Source organism: Erythrolamprus reginae, chromosome 1, assembly GCF_031021105.1.
Source record: "Erythrolamprus reginae isolate rEryReg1 chromosome 1, rEryReg1.hap1, whole genome shotgun sequence".
Classification (NCBI taxonomy): Eukaryota; Metazoa; Chordata; class Lepidosauria; order Squamata; family Dipsadidae; genus Erythrolamprus; species Erythrolamprus reginae.
In genome coordinates, this window is record NC_091950.1 from 388,830,883 (window position 1) to 388,855,854 (window position 24,972).

Consider the following 24,972-nt stretch of genomic DNA (forward strand, 5'->3'; position numbering starts at 1 on the left):
ATGGGTTGGACTAACAAAGAGTGATAGTCCAAAATCAGCTAGTTAGATCTACGGATGAGTGGAGATTTGAAACTTGGTGCCCCTGGTTCAGATCTACATTTAGTTTCTATACTGTACTGGCTTCCTTGCCAGCAAGATTGCAAAGGCTCTGGCTTTCTGGTTTTGATGTCACATCTTTTTTATTAATTGCATATCAGATTTATTTTTAAATCAAGTATACTTTCTTACTATAAACAAAACCTGATGCTGAGATCATTAGGAACATCTTTGCTTCCTGCATTGTATAAATAATACAAATTATTTTGTATAAATAATGCAAATAGTGTTATAGAAATAACACTACAAATACTGAACACTATCATAATATAACATGCCCTTCATTTTTCATTTGATATTAAAAAGAATCAAACAGTTGTCATTTTAGTAATAGTAAAATAACGTTATTCAAAGCTGGACAAAGCACATTCTTACAATATGAACATCTTTCTTTAATTTGTACCTTCCAAATATCTTGGATTAGAATTCTTAATATCCGCAGCCAATATATGTTATCTCAAGGATGCAGCAGTCATCTGAAGATATCAGTGTAAGGAAAATCTGTTATGTAAGGTTTCTGGGTAAGAGAAGAAACTTTTAGCCGGTTACTTGCATCTCATATTGTATTTATTTTGTTTTGCTTTATTTTATCATTTATTTTATTTTTATTTAATAATAAACTGACGTGTTGAAGTGTCAGATCAGATGATAAAAAACTTAAAAGTCAGGTTTACTTTTTGGGAAAATGTAAACATTTTTAACAAAATATTTCTTGATTGCATCATTTTCATTCCTTTTTAGCAAAGTAGAACCTTTTAGGGAAATGGAGACCAACACATAACATTCATTGCATTTTAAAGAGACTAGCATATTACACTTTGGCTCATGAATAGGCTGTTCACTTATAGCATAGGTGTCAAACTCACCACATCACATTGCTGTCATGTGATGTTTTGTGATGTTTCTCCTCTTCATGGAGCTGCGATGAGTGTAGCCTGTGAGTGACGCATCTACCCGCGAGCCGCCAGTTTGACATCCCCGATAGTCTTATAGTATTTATTTATGGTAATTCTTTTGTTGACAAGCTTCTTGGCAAGCTTATAGACACCAGGAAAAGGATAGAGCAGTGATGGCGAACCTATGGCATGAGTACCACAGGTGGCACGCAAAGTCATATCTGCTGACACGTGAGCCGTTGCCCTATCTCAGCTCTAACGTGCATGTGTGCAGGCCACCTGATTTTTGGCTCACACAGAGGCTCTGGGAGGGTGTTTTTGGCTTCCAGAGAGTCTCCGGGGGAATGGGGGAGGATGTTTTTGCCCTCCCCCAGCTCCAGGGAAGCCTTTGGAGCCTGCGGAGGGTGAAACACTAGCCTACTGGGCCCACCAGAAGTTGGGAAACGGGCTGTTTCTAGCATCCAGAGGGCCTCCAGGGGGTGGAAGAAGCTTTTTCTGCCCTCCCCGGGCATTGAATTATGGGTGTGGGCACTCATGCATGCGCGATAGTGCGCGCCCACGCTCTTTCAGCACCTGAGGAAAAAAGTCTTCTCCATCAGAGGACAGAGGAAGAAGGAAGGGGGAAAATGAAGAACAAGGCACTGGTTCATGAAATGTATACTTTTCGTTCATTTTGATTTACTTCTCATTGCTTTAAATAGGACTTGCTTCCAATCCCGAATATGCCCAGGATTTCAGCTTAAATGTTGCATCAGTTTTAGTGGCTGCATTTTAAGCCTGCGAGGGTAAACATATTATGCCTTTCCATGTGCTACTTATTTGAAATGTAATATATGACTGCTCCCATTTTGTGGTTCTTAGTGGCTTATGAATATCTAAAATCCAATTTAAAATTCAATATAGTGATTAAAACCATTGAAATATTGCCAGCATAACAATATCTAAACTAAAAGACCTTGGTAGAAAGATGCTAGAAGCCGACCTCTAAGTGCAGCAGTCTATAAACTTCACAATGAGTTGTTTTTTCTACAGAAAAAGCAGAGTTAGCTACATTATAGATGTTAATTGTATCTGCAACCTATAAAACCTATAGGTAATTGGCTTAAAGGCACATGAGTCTAGACACACCTATTTCACACCATCAGTGGTGTCCAGAAACCAAATGGTAACTAGTGTATCTGTTTAATATGGGAATGATAAATAGTATTACAGTATTGTTTTTTATTGTTCAAAAATTCCATAACTTATAACAGATCAGAAAAGGGCGAAAGGGTTTTTTCCTCCCATTAACTTGTTAATTGTTTGGGTACTACCTTTTATCTGAAACTGATTTAACCTAAAAACTGGCTTATAAGACACACCTTTTTACATAGAAACATAGAAACATAGAAGTCTGACGGCAGAAAAAGACCTCATGGTCCATCTAGTCTGCCCTTATACTATTTTCTGTATTTTATCTTAGGATGGATATATATTTATCCCAGGCATGTTTAAATTCAGTTACTGTGGATTTATCTACCACGTCTGCTGGAAGTTTGTTCCAAGGATCTACTACTCTTTCAGTAAAATAATATTTTCTCATGTTGCTTCTGATCTTTCCCCCAACTAACTTCAGATTGTGTCCCCTTGTTCTTGTGTTCACTTTCCTATTAAAAACACTTCCCTCCTGGACCTTATTTAACCCTTTAATATATTTAAATGTTTCGATCATGTCCCCCCTTTTCCTTCTGTCCTCCAGACTATACAGATTGAGTTCACTAAGTCTTTCCTGATACGTTTTATGCTTAAGACCTTCCACCATTCTTGTAGCCCGTCTTTGGACCCGTTCAATTTTGTCAAAAAACAGGGTAAAAACTTGGGTGCATTTTATACACCCAATATAGCCTCACCCAGCCACCCCCACCCTTTGGTCTCTGCCTCCCAGCAATTTATCTCCTTGCAGCAAAAAGTGCAGATCCTGATTAGCATAAGCAAGTGAGTTTAATACTCCCGACACACAGGTGATTCAAGCACAGGCAAGCCATGTGCTAGAACTGAAAATGAAACTAGGTGTAAGAAGTCAAATTGATGCGAACCCACTGCTCTAGAGCCAGATGGGGCTTTTTGGGCCCTCTGCTGTGGATTCCTGTTGGGTGATCCCACCACTGTCTGGCCTCGCCCTCCCCTCCCAGTCACTCCTTGCCTGCCCTGAGGAGATTTATTTATTTATTTATTTATTTATTTATTTATTTATTTATTATTTTATTTATTATTTTATTTATTAAATTTGTATGCCGCCCCTCTCCATAGACTCGGGGCGGTTCACAGCAGTGATAGAAACAATGTACAATACAAATCTAATAGTACGAAGTTAAAAACCCATAATTTAATAAACATGCACACAACACACCATACATAAATTATATTGGCCTGGGGAAGATATTTCAATTCCCCCATGCCTGACGGCAGAGGTGGGTTTTGAGAAGTTTACGAAAGGCAAGAAGGGTGGGGGCAATTCTGATCTCTGGGGGGAGTTGGTTCCAAAGGGCCGGGGCCGCCACAGAGAAGGTTCTTCCCCCGGGTCCCACCAAATGACATTGTTTAGTCGACAGGACCCAGAGAAGGCCCACTCTGTGGGACCTAACCAGTCGCTGGGATTCGTATGGCAGAAGGCGGTCCTGGAGATATTCTGGTCTGATGCCATGAAGGACTTTATAGGTCATAACCAACACTTTGAATTGTGACCGGAAATTGATCGGCAACCAATGCAGACTGCGGAGTGTTGGTGTGACATGGGCATACCTGGGGAAGCCCATGATTGCTCTCGCAGCTGCATTCTGCACGATCTGAAGTTTCCGAACACTTTTCAAAGGTCGCCTCATGTAGAGAGCGTTACAGTAATCGAGCTTCGAGGTGTTGAGGGCATGAGTGACTGTGAGCAGTGAGTCCCGGTCCAGATAAGGGCGATTGTAGCTGATGGAGACTCGCTCCATATTCCAGAGTGGGAGAGAAGAGCTCTGTACTTGCCTCTTCTTACAGCCCTTGTTCATGCTGCTCACACGTCAACACTCGGGGAGATGCTCAACTTGCTTTCTACCCTGAGACACTGGCCTGGCCCAGCTGCGGCTGACACCACTACTCTCGCCACTTCCATGGCCTGCTCGTTGCCTTCCACAGCTCACTTAAATTTAGCACCTTTCACAATGGGAGAGACAGCGTCTCTCTCCTCCTCCTGGAGCCCATTACGATGCAGAGCATCAGCTGCAACCAGGTTGGGCCAGTATCTTGGGCGCATCTCCACAAGCAACCGAGGTGTGCACAGCACCAACAAGGACCCAAAGAAGAGGCAAGTACAGAGGTGCTTCTGTCCTGCTCTGGAACATGGAGCAAGTCTCCACCCGCGGTCATTGCTCTTACCTTCTCAAGGCAGGAGAAGAGTGACTGGGAGGGCAAGGGGTGAGCCAACCAGTGGTAGGTTCAGTTGACAAGAAGCCAAGAGGGATGAAAGAACTTCATTTATATGGGAACCTGAAATGACTATTGATTTAAATCATATGGTAAAAAGCACCCAAAGAAGAAGAGGGAGATTGTGATCCCCTTATATAGAGCCCTGGTGAGACCACATTTGGAATACTGTGTTCAGTTCTGGAGACCTCACCTACAAAAAGATATTGACAAAATTGAACGGGTCCAAAGACGGGCTACAAGAATGGTGGAAGGTCTTAAGCATAAAACATATCAGGACAGACTTAAGGAACTCAATCTGTATAGTCTGGAGGACAGAAGGAAAAGGGGGGACATGATCGAAACATTTAAATATGTTAAAGGGTTAAATAAGGTTCAGGAGGGAAGTGTTTTTAATAGGAAAGTGAACACAAGAACAAGGGGACACAATCTGAAGTTAGTTGGGGGAAAGATCAAAAGCAACATGAGAAAATATTATTTTACTGAAAGAGTAGTAGATCCTTGGAACAAACTTCCAGCAGACGTGGTTGGTAAATCCACAGTAACTGAATTTAAACATGCCTGGGATAAACATATATCCATTGTAAGATAAAATACAGGAAACAGTATAAGGGCAGACTAGATGGACCATGAGGTCTTTTTCTGCCGTCAGTCTTCTATGTTTCTATGTTTCTAAGAAAGAACAATATCAGGGGGGAAAAACCAACCCTTGACTGTTTTTGGAAATGGTTCAAGAGGGAACACACCCACTCATACACACAATAGATGAGAAAGAGAGAGAGAGAGAGGGAAGGACAGAGAGAAAGAAAGATATCTGTTTCCCAGATAAAAGAAAATACCAGGAGCCACAAAACCTCGGTAAGTGTGGCTGGAAGGTCATGTGAATGGATGGGAGTGAGTGACGTGAGTTGGCCATGCCCATCCAGCTTTTGTGGCTCCTGGTGTTTTCTTTCTAGTCCTAATCCAACCCCCAGCTCAGACAGGAAACCCTGTACTATTTCAAACAAATGGTTGTCCAGGTACTTCTTAAAAACTTCCAGTGTTGGATCATTCCCAACTTCTGGAGGCAAGTCGTTCCAGTGATTCATTGTTTTAACTATCAGGAAATTTATTCTTAATTCTAGATTGCTTTTCTCCTCTCAAACAAGAGTGAACCAAAGTCGAAACACTGCACAATAGTAACAATTATTTTTGTATGTATCCAAAAGAATGGGTTAAGAATTATTATCACCTAATAATCTTTAAATAGTATTAAAATACTGTATTAAAATGGTATTTAAACCATGGTAAGGATTCTTGGATAGTATCCTTGGATAGTATCGTTGTGAGCTGCCCCGAGTCTTCGGAGAGGGGCGGCATACAAATCTAATAAATTATTATTATTATTATTATTATTATTATTATTATTATTATTATTATTATTATTATCAGGTCTACTTTCTGTTTTCTGAATGTACTGTTATCTTTTCCTAATGCTAGATATTTAATCTGATTTTTTTTAGTACTGCTTGTCTGGGCATCCGACTTTACCATGCAACGTACTCAAGTTCAAATCTACCACTATCATGTTGGACTGTGGGCTCGATATGACCTCAGCTCTCAACTTCCTCCCGCTGCCTTTGGCCCAGAGGTACACTGCATTCTTGTGTGTTTCTCTGGGTTTTCCCCGCTCCAGTTTTACTCTGTACTTGATACACTTTTAGGGGAAGAAGGGACTAATTAAATGCAGGAACGAAGCATTGTTGGAGAAGGCCTGGGATCAGTTATAGGAAAGGAGTTTGAAATGAACATGCAACATCATCTGATAGCATAAAGAGTTTGCCCACTTAAAAATTCCCTTTATCAAAATAACATCCTTTGGCTTAGTAGATGGAAAGCATTTTATGGATTTATTGATTTGGTTTCCAGATAATTTATTCTAAGCTTCACTAAAATATTGCAGTAGCAGCTCAGCACAAGTGAGGTCACAGAATTGTCCTCTCTCTCTCTCTCTGGCTTCTTCATGCAAGAGGAGACAAATGAGAAAGGTGAAGTATAAGTGTGCCAGACATATATTTATTAATTTATTAATTAGATTTGTATGCCGCCCCTCTCCGAAGACTCGGGGCAGCTCACAACAGCAATAAAAACAATATAACAGTGGAACAAATCTAATATTAAAAACATATAAAACCCTATCATTATTTAAAAACCGAACAGCAACATGCATACCAAACATAAAGCAAAGTATAAAAAGCCTGGGGGGAAAGTGTCTCAACTCCCCCATGCCTGGCGGTATAATAATAATAATAATAATAATAATAATAATAATAATAATAATAATTTATTAGATTTGTATGCCGCCCCTCTCCGAAGACTCGGCAAGTGATCCCCGGAAGAGAAGCAGCTGCTTCAGGAGTTGCAGACAGATGTTATATTTGCGCCCCCTTGTGTTCCAGAGTATTATTTTTTGTAAGTTTTGCACAGCATTGGAAGACTTTTTCAATAAGGAAACTTCATCCAAATGGGTCTTTGTCTTAATAACAGAGAAAGGAAGGAAACTTGGAGATCTTCTAATCCAACTCTTTGGTCAAATAGACCCTAACAGGGGTCCCCAAACTTGGCAACTTTAAGGCTTGTGGACTTCAACTCCCAGAATTGAAGTTGAAGTCCACAAGTCTTAAAAGTTGCCAAATTTGAAGACCTCTGCCCTAAAATATTCTGGACAAATGGCTGTCCAGTCTCTAGTGGTCTCTAATGGAGAAGAAGAAGCAAGAGATACATTTTTTAATAAATGTATACTACTACACATCGACACCCAATGCTATACTACCTGTTGACCCCCAAATATTTACAACCTTCAACTAGCCTTCCTTCCCCATCTGACTTTTTAAAGAAAATATTTTTTTTAATATTGTGAACTCCAAACTTCTAGCATCTTCTTTATTTTAAAAGGATGCGACACAATTTTTTCACTGATGTTCTTTTTAAAGGATGCCTTCACCTAATATTCTAAAAAAGAAAAATATTGTAAGTGCCTGCAGTTTAGTGTTTTGTCAAGAGTAATGGATTGTGGCCTGGAGAGCAGGCTGGGGGAGAAAATACAGGGAAAACATTTGCTTGTCTACTCATGTTGTAACACTCCACAGTCTGCATTGGTTGCCGATCAGTTTCCGGTCACAATTCAAAGTATTGGTTATGACCTATAAAGCCCTTCATGGCACCGGACCAGATTATCTCCGGGACCGCCTTCTGCCGCACGAATCCCAGCGACCAGTTAGGTCCCACAGAGTGGGCCTTCTCCGGGTCCCATCAACTAAACAATGTCGTTTGGCGGGACCCAGGGGAAGAGCCTTCTCTGTGGTGGCCCCGGCCCTCTGGAACCAACTCCCCCCAGAGATTAGAATTGCCCCCACCCTCCTCGCCTTTCGTAAGCTTCTTAAAACCCACCTTTGCCATCAGGCATGGGGGAACTGAGATACTCTTTCCCCCTAGGCCTTTAAAATTTATGCATGGTATGTTTGTATGTATGTTTGGTTTTATAATAAGGGTTATTTTAGTTGTTTTAATATTGGATTGTTACATGCTGTTTTTTATCACTGTTGTTAGCCGCCCCGAGTCTACGGAGAGGGGCGGCATACAAATCCTATTAATAAAATAAATAAATAATAAAATTCCCTCATTTTCATCCCCTTATGAAAATGCTTGTGACCTGTAATTCCAGATATACCGTACTTACCAGCTCAAGCCAATAGATACACCAGCCTCCATCTGACCTTCTTAAATCATAGCCTCTATTACTTTCTCTGGCTACCTATCAAAAAAATAGAGAGACAATACAGCACTATGCTGAAAAGTTTACCAAACTTGCTCAAAAAGTTACCATATCTTATGTTATAAATGTTACCAGTTTGTCCCCGAATGTTTTCCTGAAGTTGTAAAACTACAGCATCTGAAACTGCCCTTCTTTCACCATCTGAAAATTGAACGGGTCCAAAGACGGGCTACAAGAATGGTGGAAGGTCTTAAGCATAAAACATATCAGGAAAGACTTAATGAACTCAATCTGTATAGTCTGGAGGACAGAAGGGAAAGGGAGGACATGATCGAAACATTTAAATATGTTAAAGTGTTAAATAAGGTCCAGGAGGGAAGTGTTTTTAATAGGAAAGAGAACACAAGAACAAGGGGACACAATCTGAAGTTAGTTGGGGAAAGATCAGAAGCAACGTGAGAAAATATTATTTTACTGAAAGAGTAGTAGATCCTTGGAACAAACTTCCAGCAGACGTGGTTGGTAAATCCACAGTAACTGAATTTAAACATGCCTGGGATAAACATATATCCATTGTAAGATAAAATACAGGAAATAGTATAAGGGCAGACTAGATGGATCATGTGGTTTTTTTCTGCCGTCAGTCTTCTATGTTTCTATGTTTCTATCTTTCTCATCTGTTCCTCAGGACTCAGCTCTGTATGCCGGAGTACATTATCGGTTTCACTGTCAAATATTTTTTATTCTCGAAACATTAAAATTTACCGTTAGCAGTTCTGCGCTTTATATTGAGCTGGATGTAATAACATTCAGCCTCCGTGTTCTGCCTTCTGATACAAGCTTTCATCTTGACCTTCTATGTAACACTCTTTCAAGAGTTTTTAAAAGGGCTGTCATGTTTGTTTCTTATTTTTATTACTGTTGCATTTAAATTCCGACTCTCTACCAAGATGACCTACACAGCACTCCCTACTCCAATTTGATTCCCACAGTCATCGGACCAGATTACTTGTGGGACTGCCTTCTGCTACATGAGTCTCAGTGACCGGTTAGGTTCCACAGAGCTAGCCTTCTCCAGGTCCCGTCAACTAGACCAGTGTTTCCCAACCTTGGCAACTTGAAGCTATCTGGACTTCAACTCCCAGAATTCCCCAGCCAGCAAATGCTGGCTGGGGAATTCTGGGAGTTGATGTCCAAATAGCTTCAAATTGCCAAAGTTGTGAAACACTGAACTAGACAATGTCACTTGACGGGGCCTAGGGGAAGGGCCTTCTCCGTGGTGGCCCTGGCCCTCTGGAATCAGCTCCCCCTGGAGATTTGTACTTCCCCCACCCTCCTCCCCTTTCATAAGAACTTGAAGACCTATTTGTGCCAACAGGCCTGGGACCACTGGATATCAGACCCTGTCCGATGAATGGTATGTATGCTTGATTGTTCAAATGAGAATGATTTTTAACATTTAGATTAGTTAATTTAATTTTTATTGGATTCAGGATATTTATTTATTTATTTATTTATTATTTATTTATTTATTACTTAGATTTGTATGCCGCCCCTCTCCGAAGACTCGGGGCGGCTCACAACACGTGGAAACAAATCATAAATAATCTGACAATTTAAAATATTAAAGATTTTAAAAAGACCCCATATACTAACAGACATACACACAAGCATACCATATATAAATTAAACATGCCCAGGGGAAGATGTTTCAGTTCCCCCATGCCTGACGGCAAAGGTGGGTTTTAAGGAGTTTACGGAAGGCAGGAAGAGTAGGGACAGTTCTAATCTCCGGGGGAAGTTGGTTCCAGAGGGCCGGTGCCGCCACAGAGAAGGCTCTTCCCCTGGGGCCCGCCAACCGACATTGTTTAGTTGACGGGACCCGGAGAAGGCCCACTCTGTGGGACCTAATCGGTCGCTGGGATTCTGCGGCAGGAGGCGGTCTCGGAGATATTCTGGTCCAATGCCATGAAGGGCTTTAAAGGTCATAACCAACACTTTGAATTGTGACCGGAAACTGATCGTCAGCCAATGCAGACTGCGGAGTGATGGTGAAACATGGGCATACCTAGGTAAGCCCATGACTGCTCTCGCAGCTGCATTCTGCACGATCTGAAGTTTCCGAACACTTTTCAAAGGTAGCCCCATGTAGAGAGCATTACAGTAGTCGAACCTCGAGGTGATGATTTATTGTTTTTTATATGTTGTAAGCAGCCCTGAGTCTTTGGAGAGGGGCGGCATATAAATCCAACAAATAAATAAATAAAATTTCTGGGAAGGGACACGCAAAATGTGCACTTCTGTCGCGATGCGAACCGGCAGGGAAGGTTAAGTAGAACCCATCCCTTATTAACAGTACAGTGTTCCCTCGATTTTCGCAGGTTCAAACTTCACGAAAAGTCTATACCACGGTTTTTCAAAAATATTAATTAAAAAATACTTCGCGGGTTTTTTCCCTATACCATGGTTTTTCCCACCTGATGACGTCATATGTCATCGCCAAACTTTCGTCTGCCTTTAATAGATATTTTTTTTTAATAAACTTTAATAAATAAACATGGTGAGTAATAATCTGAATGGTTGCTAAGGGAATGGAAAATTGCAATTTAGGGGTTTAAAGTGTTGAAGGAAGGCTTGTGATACTGTTCATAGCCAAAAATAGTGTACAGTGATACCTTGTCTTACAAACTTAATTGGTTCCGGGACCAGGTTCTTAAGGTGAAAAGTTTGTAAGACGAAACAATGTTTCCCATAGGAATCAATGGAAAAGCAATTTATGCGTGCAAACCCAAAATTCACCCCTTTTGCCAGCCAAAGTGCCCATTTTTGCACTGTTGGGATTCCCCTGAAGCTCCCGAAGTCCTCCTCCGGACCTCTGTGTTTTTGTAATGCTGCTATTTCACTGAGGCTCCCCTCGCTGGGAAACCCCACCTCTGGACTTCCATTGCCAGCGAAGTGCCCTTTTTTGCGCTGCTGGGATTCCTCTGCTGGGATTCCCCTGCAGCATCACAAAAACACGGAAGTCCGGAGGTGGGGTTTCCCATGGAGGGGAGCCTCAGGGGAATCCTAGCAGTGCAAAAACGGGTGCTTCGCTGCCAACAGAAGCCCGGAGGCGGGGCCTCCCAGCGGTGGCGGTGGGTTTGTAAGGTGAAAATAGTTTGTAAGAAGAGGCAAAAAAATCTTAAACCCAGGGTTTGTATCTCGAAAAGTTTGTATGATGAGGCGTTTGTAAGACGAGGTATCTCTGTATTTACTTCCGCATCTCTACTTCGCGGAAATTCGCGGGGGGGTCTCGGAACGCATCCCCCGCGAAAAACGAGGGAACACTGTAATTACAAAAGCAAAGCAAAAAACGATGATCAAAATATTTGCAATAGATCTTTTCCATCAAATCACCTAGGGCTGAATGTAATTTTTTTATTAAATGCAAGAATGGTAGGAGAAAACCTGGTACCTCTTCCCTTGGTTCTAATGAGGGGTAGTATTCCCAATAGGTTTTCCCTAAACAACTGGTCCAGATGGGAAGATTTAATTCTGTCAAATCATTGTCTAATGTATCCCAGTGCTGCAGTTTAAAGAACTTTTAAAGTGGTAATGACCGCTTTGAATTAGGCCCACAAGCTTACTTGAAATACAAATAAGTATTTCAGGAAGACTGTTCAACTTTCTTGATTGTGAGAAGCTGCATAGCACCTTGGAAGATCTGAAGCACTAGGTTGGAGACAGAACGTCACGGAGAAAATTTATCTATGTTGGTAACTGAGTCAACAATGACTTGATGGCACATAATCAGTCCATCAATCAATCACACAGCTGCTTGTTTTATTTATGAGATAGGTTGAACTATTTGGAATTAATCAATCATTTCATTATAATGTCAGCAGTCCATCAGTGAGAATTGTTTTATTTTGATAGCTTCTGGTAAAGAGCTTCAATATCATAGGAAATGAAGCTCTTTTCCACTGCTCATTTAGATTCGCTAATCAGTTGGAAACACCTTGCACTTATAAATATGGAACATAAAATTATTGAAGCCACCCCTAAAACATATTCCCCTCTTTGTTAAAATATGGTATGGTATCTATATAATATAATGTACAGTAGTACCTCTAGATACGAGCTGCTCTACATGCGAGTATTTCAAGATACGAGCCACGAGGGGAGAGACATTTCTGTTCTAGTTCCGAGCTGAAATTCAGGATATGAGCCGAGTGTCCACTAGGTGGCGCAATAATCCTTGCTTTTGGTTATCTCGGAGGGGAAAAACAACCTGTTCCAGATACGAGTTGCCTTGAGATACAAGCTCCCTTATGGAACGAATTATGCTCGAATCTAGGGGTACTACTGTATAATTTTTTATTTTATCCTACCGGTATGTAATGCATCCTATATAATTCAGTTATATCTCATTCTTTGTCCCAAGACAGCAAACTTGGAATTAGCCTTTCAGTCTTCTCACATCAGTCATGCATCATGGACCAGTTTTAGGAGAGTAATTAACTCAAGACCAATAGTACAACCAAACTTTTTATTTCTCTCAGGAAAGATTTGCTGGATTTTTTGTCCTTTATGACTAGGCCTTTTTTGTAATAGGAACATCAAAAAGCAACAGAAAGGCTCAGTTTAGATCCTTTAGTTATAGTACATTAACCCTATAAATGCAACCCTTCTGTTCTGCTCTGGGACTACTTGGATTGGAACAAAGTAGAATCTGCGTGCAGAGATTTCAAATCAAACACATTTATATTTTAAAAAGGATTTGTACAAGCAAGGTCGGGTTTTTTAGTCCATGTTGGCAGCTTTCCTGATTAAATTGGCTAAGAGATAAGGAGCGGGCTGCAGCATAGAAACATAGAAGACTGACGGCAGAAAAAGACCTCATGGTCCATCTAGTCTGCCCTTATACTATTTCCTGTATTTTATCTTACAATGGATATATGTTTATCCCAGGCATGTTTAAATTCAGTTACTGTGGATTTACCAACCATGTCTGCTGGAAGTTTGTTCCAAGGATCTACTACTCTTTCAGTAAAATAATATTTTCTCATGTTGCTTCTGATCTTTCCCCCAACTAACTTCAGATTGTGTCCCCTTGTTCTTGTGTTCACTTTCCTATTAAAAACACTTCCCTCCTGAACTTTATTTAACCCTTTAACACATTTAAATGTTTTGATCATGTCCCCCCTTTTCCTTCTGTCCTCCAGACTATACAGATTGAGTTCGTTAAGTCTTTCCTGATACGTTTTATGCTTAAGACCTTCCACCATTCTTGTAGCCCGTCTTTGGAGCCATTCAATTTTGTCAATATCTTTTTGTAGATGAGGTCTCCAGAACTGAACACAGTATTCCAAATGTGGTCTCACCAGCGCTCTATATAAGGGGATCACAATCTCTCTCTTCCTGCTTGTTATACCTCTAGCTATGCAGCCAAGCATCCTACTTGCTTTTCCTACCGCCCGACCACACTGCTTACCCATTTTGAGACTGTCAGAAATCACTACCCCTAAATCCTTCTCTTCTGAAGTTTTTGCTATCACAGAACTGCCAAAGCAATACTCAGATTGAGGATTCCTTTTCCCCAAGTGCATTATTTTACATTTGGAAACATTAAACTGCAGTTTCCATTGCTTTGACCATTTATCTAGTAAATCAACCAGGAGTCAAAGCTAATTTAAACATTCCTCAGTGAGGTAATGTTCTTCGAACACACACACACTTATGAGTCTCCAGGTTTCCCTCAGACAGCTGCATCTCTGCTCGATAGATTTCAAAGAATAATAGCAGTTTGCCAGTGAAGCATTTCTGGAACCCCAGATCTAGGACCTCCACCATTACAAACGTTGGAACTCCACACCTCTTTTACGCATAAATCCTCACTTATATACTGTCTGGGTGTGGTCAACTGTTTCCTTAATATATTGTGTCTAGACATTCTTTCATAGAAATGTGACCTTCTAGAAATAATAATAATAATAATAATAATAATAATAATAATAATAATAATAATACAGTAATAATAATAATTTATTAGATTTGTATGCCGTCCCTCTCTGAAGACTCAGGGCGGCTCACAACAATAATTTAAAAAATGATTATAACAAAACAAATCTAATATTAAAAAAGAAGCATATAAAACCCTATCATATTTAAAAATCAAACAACACATACATACCAAACATAAAATATAAAGAGCCTGGGAGAAAGGTGTCTCAACTCCCCCATGCCTGGTGGTATAGGTGGGTCTTGAGTAATTTACGAAAGACAAGGAGGGTGGGGGCAGTTCTAATCTCCGGGGGGAGTTGATTCCAGAGGGCCGGGGCCGCCACAGAGAAGGCTCTTCCCCTGGGGCCCGCCAAATGACATTGTTTAGTCGACGGGACCCGGAGAAGGCCAACTCTGTGGACCTCTTTTCCAGCAAAGATATTCCTGTCTGCTTCGTGACCTTCTGATCCTCGCATCTGATAGTGGTTCCTGATCCCCAAAATCTCCCTCCTCCTCTGAGTCAGACATTACCATCACTGGGGTTTCTAAAGTCTCTGGAGGTTCCTCAGGTTTCTCAGATTCCAATTCTCCCTCACTTTCAGTCTCTGACTCAGTTGTCAAGAACACTGGCTTAGGGTACCAAGGCGGACCTGGTTCATCCTCCTCGGAAACTGTGGCTAACTGAGATGGTCGCGGACCGCTCTCAATGCCTTCCAGCTTCTTTTAGACCTTTTAAAAATACTGTCAGTCGTGATATTATTTTACATCGCTTTGGAGGGAGAGGGTTACTGGTTTATAGCAGCAGAAGAGAAATGAATCTATTGCTTACTTGTGCTACTTAATGGGGTTCAGTTCTCTCTCCTCTCTTCATTAACATATACAGTATCTGAAACTAACAGGGAGAGGTCATCTGTCATTAGAGGCTGAAGTACCGTGTTATACAGGTCATATTCAGCTCTAACCGGGTCTGAGCTAAATATGCAGTTGGAATCTTGACCTGGTTCTTGGAAGCTGCGAGGAGATGGATGGAAAGAAATTGGGTGAAGTTGAACCCTGTTAAGGCAGACTTCCCAGTTTCCCCCCCCGGAAATCATCTATCTCACTTTATGCTGTATTAAGAGTTGTACTCCCTTGAAAGAGCCGGTCTCTACATTTGTTTTCTCCCGGAAACTATGAGGTGGAGGGCATGGCTAGTGGGATCTTGCCCAGCTTTGATTGATGTGCTAGCTATGGCCCTTCCTGGAAGGAGAGGCTGTGAATCCTTCCCTTATCACCTCTAGAATACAATACAGAACTGCACTTTGCTTTTTTATTTACTTGTGCAGACTACCCAATAACTGCAGCTGATTCAAAATGTAGCAGCCTGCATATTGGTAGATGAGAGCTACCATTTTCTTATTATATTTCTTGTTGTTCTCAATTGCCATTATTGTTAGCTGCCCTACGTCCTATGGGAGAGGGAGGCATATAAATATTGTTCTCAACCACCCGTAATTACAGGGTAATTAGTCCAGGAAGACACACACTACATGATAAAAGGAAAACCCAAAAGTTTTTATAAACAGAAAAACAGAAACATCCCTTTTTAAATGTCAAAGGGATTTTTGGTACACACAAGGCACAGGTTAAATGCAGTCCAATTGCTCACCCAATAACTGGAAAATTGAGTCCAATTCTAAAGTCCAGAGATTCCACACACACAATCCTAAAGAGCAAAAACCACGATCTTGACAAAACAATGAATCAGATAAACTGCCATGAGGCTAAAACACCAGACTGCACTTTTATCTGTAGCACTAATTACAGCAGCCCCACCCAACCACAGGTGGCCTCATTTTCTCTTGTAATAATCCTTCAGTTGTCTCCTATGCATCACTCTACGCATGTGTGGATGTGTCATTAATTCTTGTTCAGAATCCAGGGATGATACAGATGACTGATCTCCTGGGCTGTCTGCCAAACTCCCCTCTTCCCTGTCACTCACGCTTCCTTGGTCAGAGGAGACTTTGTGGGCAGATTCTACTGGGAGCAAAACAGGCTTGCAGCATGTGGATGTCTCCTCCACATTCACCTCCACATTCCTTGGGGCAGGAGCTATGAAATCTACATGGCTCGACATTCAAATGCTGTAAATCTAAAACTGTCTCTTTCAGGTAAAACCTATCTATCCAGGCTACATGTCCTGAATATTGAGTTTCTGTTGAAAGATTGTTGAGGGTCTCCTTCCCATGTAAGATTGGGGAGGGGTCAGGAAACAATGCATGTTGTGGTAGTGGGGCTTGCTCTGGCTTCATCCTTTTAGAATAGCCCACTCCAGTAATTTGTAATGACATCCTCCTGCCTAGTTTTTTATTTTATTTATTTTTTTGCTTTGTCAAGTACATATTGGTGGTATACAAAGATATAATATTTATATGCATTATTCTAGTAAGAAATATCAGGATGGGACGGAAGGAATCGGGAGAGGTCAACAGTGGATAGTCTAAGGGTAAAATTTTGGGGGTTAGGTAAAGATACTACAGAGTCTGGTAGTGAGTTCCATGCATCAACTACTCGGTTACTAAAGTCGTATTTCCTGCAGTCAAGTTTAGAGCAATTTACTTTAAGTTTGTATCTGTTGTGTGCTCATGTGTTGTTGTGGTTGAAGCTGAAGTAGTCATTGATAGGAAGGACGTCGTAGCAGATGATTTTATGGGCTATGCTTAGGTCGTGTTTAAGACGACGTAGTTCTAAGCAGTGATGGGCTACCAAAATTTTTACTACCACACTATGGGCGTGGCTTATGCCTTTTATTTCAACATCTTTCAGTGCAAATTGGGTGCTCTGGGGTGGAGCTCCACATTTTGCTACCGGAACTGCACTCCTGACCGTTCCCGTAGGAGCCCATCACTGGTTCTAAGCTTTCTAAACCTAGGATTGTAAATCTAGTTGCATAGGGCATTCTGTTGCGAGTGGAGAGCTCTTCTAGTAAAGTATCTCTGGACATTATATCCGAAATGCGGTGTGGATTGTAGATAGATGAGCTGTATTTAGGCAGACACTTTTTCATACAGTTCTTAATCTGAAGACACTGCTTGGAGAATTAACACAGGGAAATTATGTTTATCATTATATATCCTACATTTTAATCAGAATCTTGTAAACTGCAAGGAATTGTGATAGAGTGCAGTAGTCTGTAAGAGACTCTATAGAGGTAGTACTCAAATTACACATTTGTGCCTGTTCAAAGTTACAACAGCACTGAAAAAGTGTATTTAATTCGACTTCTGTGCCGCCCAATCCCAATGGGACTTGTGGCTTGTGACTGATTTTACTTCCAAGTTGCTATGCAGCTTCTCACAATCAAGAAAGTTACTTGTGACTGGTTTTTACACTTAAACTCATTGCAGCATCCCAAATGTTTACATGATCCAAATTTGGGCATTGGCAACCGGCATGTATTAACCAATAGTTGCAGCATCTCAGGGTCATGTGATCACCATTTGTAACCTTCCCAGATGACTTCCAAAGTCAATGAGGGAAAACCAGATTGGTTTAATGACCACATGATTTACTGAATACAACTGTGGCAAAAACTTTTGGGGCCTGCTTGTGGTCATAAATCAAGGACTACCTGTAGCACTAAAATCCTGGCTGTCATAACCTTTAAGTAAGAGAAATTGTGACTAACAGGGCAACTACATTCAGGAACAATGATGATCCCCTCCACAAGAGTCACAGGTCACATTGTCCAATTAGGTTCATTGGTGGGCTCCCTAGGCAGTGGCACTCCTCTCCATTCCATATGACACCCGTGGAGATGACCTTGGTTCCCAGGAGATAGAGCAGTGTTATGCCTGGCACTGCATTCCAGCCTCCTTCCCCACTCTCATACTCTGTGGCAACTGAGAACAAACAAAATGGCTTCTGTTGGGTTCGGTCTGAAGTTGACATCAGCCGCCTTAGTCCTTGTCCATCTTTTTTGCCTTTTTCAACTGTTTCTTACCATTAAACTCCAGGTAATTCATTTACAGTGGTACCTCATCTTACGAACGCCTCTTCTAACAAACTTTTCAAGATACGAACCCGATGTTTAAGATTTTTTTGCCTCTTCTTCCGAACTATTTTCACCTTACGAACCCAAGCAGCTGCTGCTGGGATGAAGGGGTTTCTTTTTTTTCTCCTTTTTTGAAAAAAGAAAAGGGAGGGGCTGCTTGGAGTAGGAAACATTTTGCAGAGAACAAGGTGCTTTCAAAGGAACTGAAAGGGTGTCTTTTTAAGAAAGAAAAGGGAGGAGGGAGGGGCAGCTTGGGGGAGGAAAATTTTTGCAGAGAACAACGTGCTCTCTTCTATGTGCTTGCAAAGGCACTGAAACGGTGTCTTTTGAAGAAAGAAAAGGGAGGGGCGCCCCCCTTGCCTTTCTGCCTTCCCACTCACCCTTTAGCCTAGCCTTGCTTCTTCCACCCGCCCCCTTTAGCTGCTCCTCCCTGCCCTCTGTTCGCCTCCCTTCTAAAGTTTGGGATTTTCCTGAAGGATTTGCACGCATTAATTGCTTTTACATTAATTCCTATGGGAAACATTGTTTCATCTTACGAACGTTTCACCTTACGAACCTCCTCCTGGAACCAATTAAGTTCGTATGATGAGGTACCACTGTACTTGTGATGTGAAGAACACGTTTTCTTCCCAAATATTTTTCAACAGCCTGCTTTTCAAAAAGAGAGCTTTGTTGCTATTGCTATTATAATTTTCATGACATTTTTGCCTACTCTAGGGAATTTTGCCTATAGTACAAAAACGAGTACCACAAAGTTAAAATGAATAAAATAATGACTGTATGTCATGAAGCATTAGCATTATGATTCCCATGGGGATTGAAATTTGGCAGGTTTGGGGCTGCTTCAGTACTTCAGCACTGCCAAGCTGCTGCCTGGAGCTTCAGTAGAGTGATCCTATCCTAGCCCTCCACAAGGGTTGGGAAGACCAGTCCTGCCATCAGCTCCTGGAGATCAGATAGACTAGTCCTGCCATAGCCCTCTGGTACTTTTATGTTAAAAGAACAAGAAGCTCCCATGACAGCTTACAGTATATATTTTTGTTTCCTCTTAGAGATTATGGTTGGCATAATCAGCTTCAAACGAAAGACAGCAAGAAACTAATGGTGATACATTACTATGCATATTGAACCATGAGAATGAGTTTAATAACCTTCTAAAAGGAGGATGTCTATTACAACAATACATGGTTGACATGACTATTGAGAGTGAAAGCAGGAGGCTGACTTACATCCAAATGAATCAAGCAATCTTGAGAACAACAACCTACAGCAGTCTGACTGATTGAATGAATGATGGTGATGATTTTAGAAACATCAGAAGACTGCATCACCCTCTCTGCAACATTTGTTGGGAGGACCAAGATGTATGATGAAATGATGTCAAAATGTCATGATATATATATATATATACGGAAGTATACAATACTTCATTTTTCATTACAGTGACATGCAGTTTAAAATGGGCAGAAATACACATCATTTTTTAAAAATCAGCAGCCAAGTGATCAGCTGGATTTAATTGTGAGCTATTCCTGAACTACCACACTGGAATACATGATCTCTTTGGTAGATAGGTTATGTTCTAAGTAAGGATCATCGCCCTCATCACCTTGAGGCTCAACTACTGTAATGCTCTCTACATGGGGCTACCCTTGAAAAGTGTTCGGAAACTTCAGATCGTGCAGAATGCAGCTGCGAGAGCAATCATGGGCTTCCCCAGGTATGCCCATGTCACTCCAACGCTCCACAGTCTGCATTGGTTGCTGATCAATTTCCGGTCACAATTCAAAGTGTTGGTTATGACCTATAAAGCCCTTCATGGCATTGGACCAGAATATCTCCGAGACCGCCTCCTGCTGCATGAATCCCAGCGACCGATTAGGTCCCACAGAGTGGGCCTTCTCCAAGTCCCTTCGACTAAACAATGTCGTCTGGCGGGTCCCAGGGGAAGACCCTTCTCTGTGGCAGCCCCAACCCTCTGGAACCAGCTCCCCCCAGAGATTAGAACTTCCCCCACCCTCCTTGCATTCCGTAAACTCCTTAAAACTCACCTCTGCCATCAGGCATGGTGGAATTGAGGCATTCCCCCTCCCTCCTCCCGGGCCTATATAATTTATGTATGGTGTGTCTGTGTGTATGTCTGGTTTAATAATGGGGTTTTTTAATGTTTTTTAAATTTATTAGATTTGTTATGAATTGTCTTATTGTATGCTGTGAGCCGCCCCGAGTCTACGGAGAGGGGCGGCATACAAATATAATAAATAATTAAAATAAATAAGGATACCAAAAGCAGGATTTCTCTCATTTGCTGTAGCTTGGTGAATCGTTCAAGCCAAGACAGCTGTGATATTTTTGTGCAAGTCAAAATACCAGACCTAAATGAACACCCAGAGCTGCATAAATTGCTATTAAAGCACATGATCCATAGTCCATTTTGCAGCAGTTGCTCAGGATGTTGGGAAAATGATAGCATCCAGTAAGCATTAGCAATAGCCATTCAACCAGCATACAAGTTGTAGTGATTATTAATATCCTATCTACAGGAGGATTTTAAGTACATCAAGCCAGGATGACAGAGTTGACCTAAAACTCCTCAATGGGTGGTACTCCAGAATACACAACTATTGAGGCTGTCCAACTGACATCTCAATGGTATGCTCATATGCTCATCTGTCAAATCTATCAAATGCAACATCAAGTATACCAGGAAGGGGAGTAATCAGGCAGTTTTCACATTGAACGGAGAAAACAAAAATCACACAGCACTTGACAGGCAGATGCATTAGGTCCTCTGAACCTGTTGTATCAATATTTGGATTTCAGATTCATGCCCAGGAATGGCTATTTTTTGCCTCCAACAACACCTTCCACAAAAGCATTGACTATTCTTTTGAAACAATACTGCTGTGTATTTAATAGTGATATGGCAAGAGCCATACTAACAGAATTTGTGCATCTTTGCAAACACGATCCATTTGCAAAAATGCTGAATTAAATGGATATCCCAAGGTTCTATGCTTGGTATAATAAAAGATGGGAAAGAAGGAAGAGGAAAGGATTAATGAGTTTTCTGGAATTTTTCTAACCAATGTTCTTGGTTGAGTGTATACTGTTTTCCACAAAGTGGTCACCACTGCTTGAATTTGCTTCTTCCTGACATAAAGGGGCTACTATTTCTCAAATCCTCAAAGACTCAAAATGAACATATCCTTCCATTATTCAGAAATGTCTGTTAGTACTCTGTACAAACAGTTGGGTTGGCAATATACATACAGGTCAACTATGCATGTTTGTATGTACTAAGGTAATATAGCTTTAAATGTTTTACTGAGTTCCGATTGTCTGTGGTGTTACAAGTTACCATAAAAGGGCAATAGAGATCATGATTCTCTGCTGATTCGTTCGTTATTGGCACTCTGTCTGATATTTTATTTATTTTATTTACTTTGTGTGATGATGGAGTCAGGATAGGAAGAATTCAGCCATGTTTCACAAACAAAGATTAAGTCAAATATGTTTGTGTCAAGTAGGACGAGGAATTCAGACAACTTGTTGATTATGCTTCTTGCATTGATTAGTTTACATTTGAGATTGAGTTTGTGATCAAGGGTGAGATTGGATTGAGTTGAGTTGAAATTAGATTGAAATGAGGTAGTAAGAGGCGTGCTATCCTATTCATTGCTTGAAGTGCTGGGGAGATCCATTTGTAGATGAGGGATGGTGGGTGGAGAAGTGTGGGATGGTTGAGGAGGGACAGTGGGTTTGGAGATGAAAGGAGTGTTATGAGTTTTGGTCCTGATGCAATCAGAGCGGTAGTCAATGTAGAGGTTAGTTATAGATATAGTGAGCTCTGTGTTATTCTATGATAACTTGATGTATTTGTAAGCTCTAATGTATGTTTGACATATAAGACAAAGACAGACCGGTAAGAAGATTATTGTATTGAGAGATATTGACTGATTTGAATGTCTATGACCTGGACTGTTTAACTTGATTGTGCTATTTCTAAAAGTCAACACTAATTGCACTTTAATGTATCTGTGTGTTTGTTTGGATAATTACTCATATCTCCTGGATATCTACTGCAATCCAACGTTTTCTCTGTGCATGTCCTTGATAACTCAAGGATCACTCTGCAAACTCCTTATCACTGTCTGCAGAGCTAGAGGGTTGTTGCAAGCTGATGCTTGTGCAAGATGTTGAAAACAAGAATTTGTTTGTCATCTTACTATCAAACAGTAAAACTAAACAACAATATGGAATCAGATCAAGAGTGACTTGTTTGAAGATTTTCTCCAAATTGAGAGAAGAAATATTAATGGTCCTACTACGAGTCTACGGAGAGGGGCGGCATACAAATCCAATAAATAAATAAATACTATCATGATCAATAAGAGGCATCACGAACACGTTCTTCTGTATTTCCAAGAAAAACTTAGGAAATTGTACAGAACCTTTGAATGTAACTTGCTCAAATTGACAAATAGTACAATCAATCAAAATGGTCTCAATCAGGAATTATTGCATGAATTGCAATGCAACAGAGACAAACAGCAGGAATTTATACCACACAGTGAGTCAGTATTGAATAATGAGCGAAGAACAGTATATGACAGTGTGCAAGTGCTTGCAAAGCAATCTTTCTTCAATAATTTTAATTGATTGCACAGGAGGAACAGCAAAGACACTTGTTACTAACTTGATCCTCATTAAATTTAGGAGACATGGAGATGTTGCTATTGCTACAGTATCCTTAGTATTGTAGCAACACCAATGCCTGGTGGTAGGACAGTACTTTCAAGATTCATATCCCTCAAAGTGAATGAAAATGCTCCTAAAATGGACACCTAACATCAAAAACATCATCAAATAATCACAACAAAGAATGTTCTTTCTGAACCATCTCAGGAAACTCTTAACTGCCCAAGGAGCTGCTGATACAGTTCTACAGAAAAATCATTGAGTCTGTCATCTGCACCTCTATAACTGTCTGCAACCTTACAAGATAATCATAGACTTCAGAGGATAATTAGAACCTGCTACTAATCTGCTTTCCATTGAGGACCTATATACTGCACGAGTCAAAAAGAGGGCTGTGAAAATATTTATAGACCCCTTGCATCCTGAACATAAATTGTTTCAACTCCTATCTTCAAAACTCTTCTGCCGGCATATCTCAACTGCCCGTAATTACAGGGTAATTAGTCCAGGAAGACACACACCACATAATAAAAGGAAAACCCAAAAGTTTTTATAAACAGAAAAACAGAAACAGCTCCCTTTTTAAATGTCAAAGGGATTTTACGGTACACACAAGGCACAGGTTAAATGCAGTCCAATTGCTCACCCAAAAACTGGGAAATTGAGTCCAATTCTAAAGTCCAGAGAGTCCACACATACAATCCTGAAGAGCAAAACCCACGATCTTGATGAAAGAATGAATCAGATAAACTGCCATGAGGCTAAAACACCAGGCTGCGCTTTTATCTTTAGCACTAATTATAGCAGCCCCACCCAACCACAGGTGGCCTCAATTTCTCTTGTAATAATCCTTCAGTTGTTGTCTCCTATGCATCACTCTACGCATGCGTGGATGTGTCATTAATTCTTGTTCACAATCCAGGGATGATACAGATGACTGATCTCCTCCTGGGCTGTCTGCCAAACTCCCCTCTTCCCTGTCACTCACGCTTCCTTGGTCAGAGGAGACTTTGTCGGCAGATTCTACTGGGAGCAAAACAGGCCTGCGGCATGTGGATGTCTCCCCCACATCCACCTCCACATTCCTTGGGGCAGGAGCTGGGCCACAACAAAAAGGATGCTGTGGAGCACTGCACACCAGAACAACTACACACAAGAATATTTTCCCCCCAAACACCATAATTCTGCTTAACAATTCCATCAACACGTTCAAACTATTCACTAAGTCTGCATTACTGTTACTATTAATCTTCTCATCATTCCTATCACCCATCTCCTCCCACAAATGACTGCATGACTGTAACTTTTTGTTTGTATCCTTAAGATATATATTGATTGTTTCCTAGTATGATTTGATTGCTTATTTGTACCCGACGACTATCATTAAGTTGTACCTTATGATTCTTGAGCAATGTATCTTGTCTTTTACACTGAGAGGATATGCACCAAAGAGAAATTGTTTGTCCAATGACACTTAGCCAGTAAATAATTCCTATTCAAGAAGAAGTTTGGTCCTCTTAAAACAAAATACTAGAAGTTGAAGTCTCCATGTCTTAAACTCGCCAAGTTTGAAAAATATTGAAGTAAATCTTTAGCTTTTAGTCATACTGCTGTTACAGCAAAATTTTCTTAGATGCTTACTTAATATTATTTTGAAGTGTGTACAATATCAATGTTTTATATGCAGATCTTGGAAAATGGGTGCTGATTAAAACAATGTTTATTACTTTCCTACAGTCCAAGGCTATCAAAGCTCCCAGGATGGATCTTAAAAGATGGAAGCATTTTCTTGGACAAGGTAATGTACCAATGGGATTAGGATTCTCAGTGAATTTAACTAATTAGTCAATGAAACCATGGCCAAGCAAAATCCATTTACCCAGTGAAAAAAACAAATCTGTCATCAAAATGAGTGCGGTAGCATTTTTCAAGTCCAATTTTGAGCTGGGAAATCAAATACTGTATATTACAAAATATATTTGTATATTTTGTACAATATACAGTAAGTGTGTATTGTACAAAATACAGTACAATATACATTTTTTTTCAGTTAGCTATCTTGA

General features: G+C 40.6%; 1 protein-coding gene across 1 annotated transcript in view; it reads left to right on the forward strand.

Annotated features, from left to right (window-relative positions):
- The window catches only part of INTS9 (integrator complex subunit 9), a 97,389-nt gene that overhangs the window by 1,185 nt on the left and 71,232 nt on the right, over window positions 1-24,972 (forward strand). The window contains exons 2-3 of the mRNA XM_070734858.1: window positions 5,939-6,066; window positions 24,647-24,707. Coding sequence (XP_070590959.1) covers window positions 5,939-6,066; window positions 24,647-24,707 — 189 coding nt within the window. The remainder of the gene's footprint in view (window positions 1-5,938; window positions 6,067-24,646; window positions 24,708-24,972) is intronic.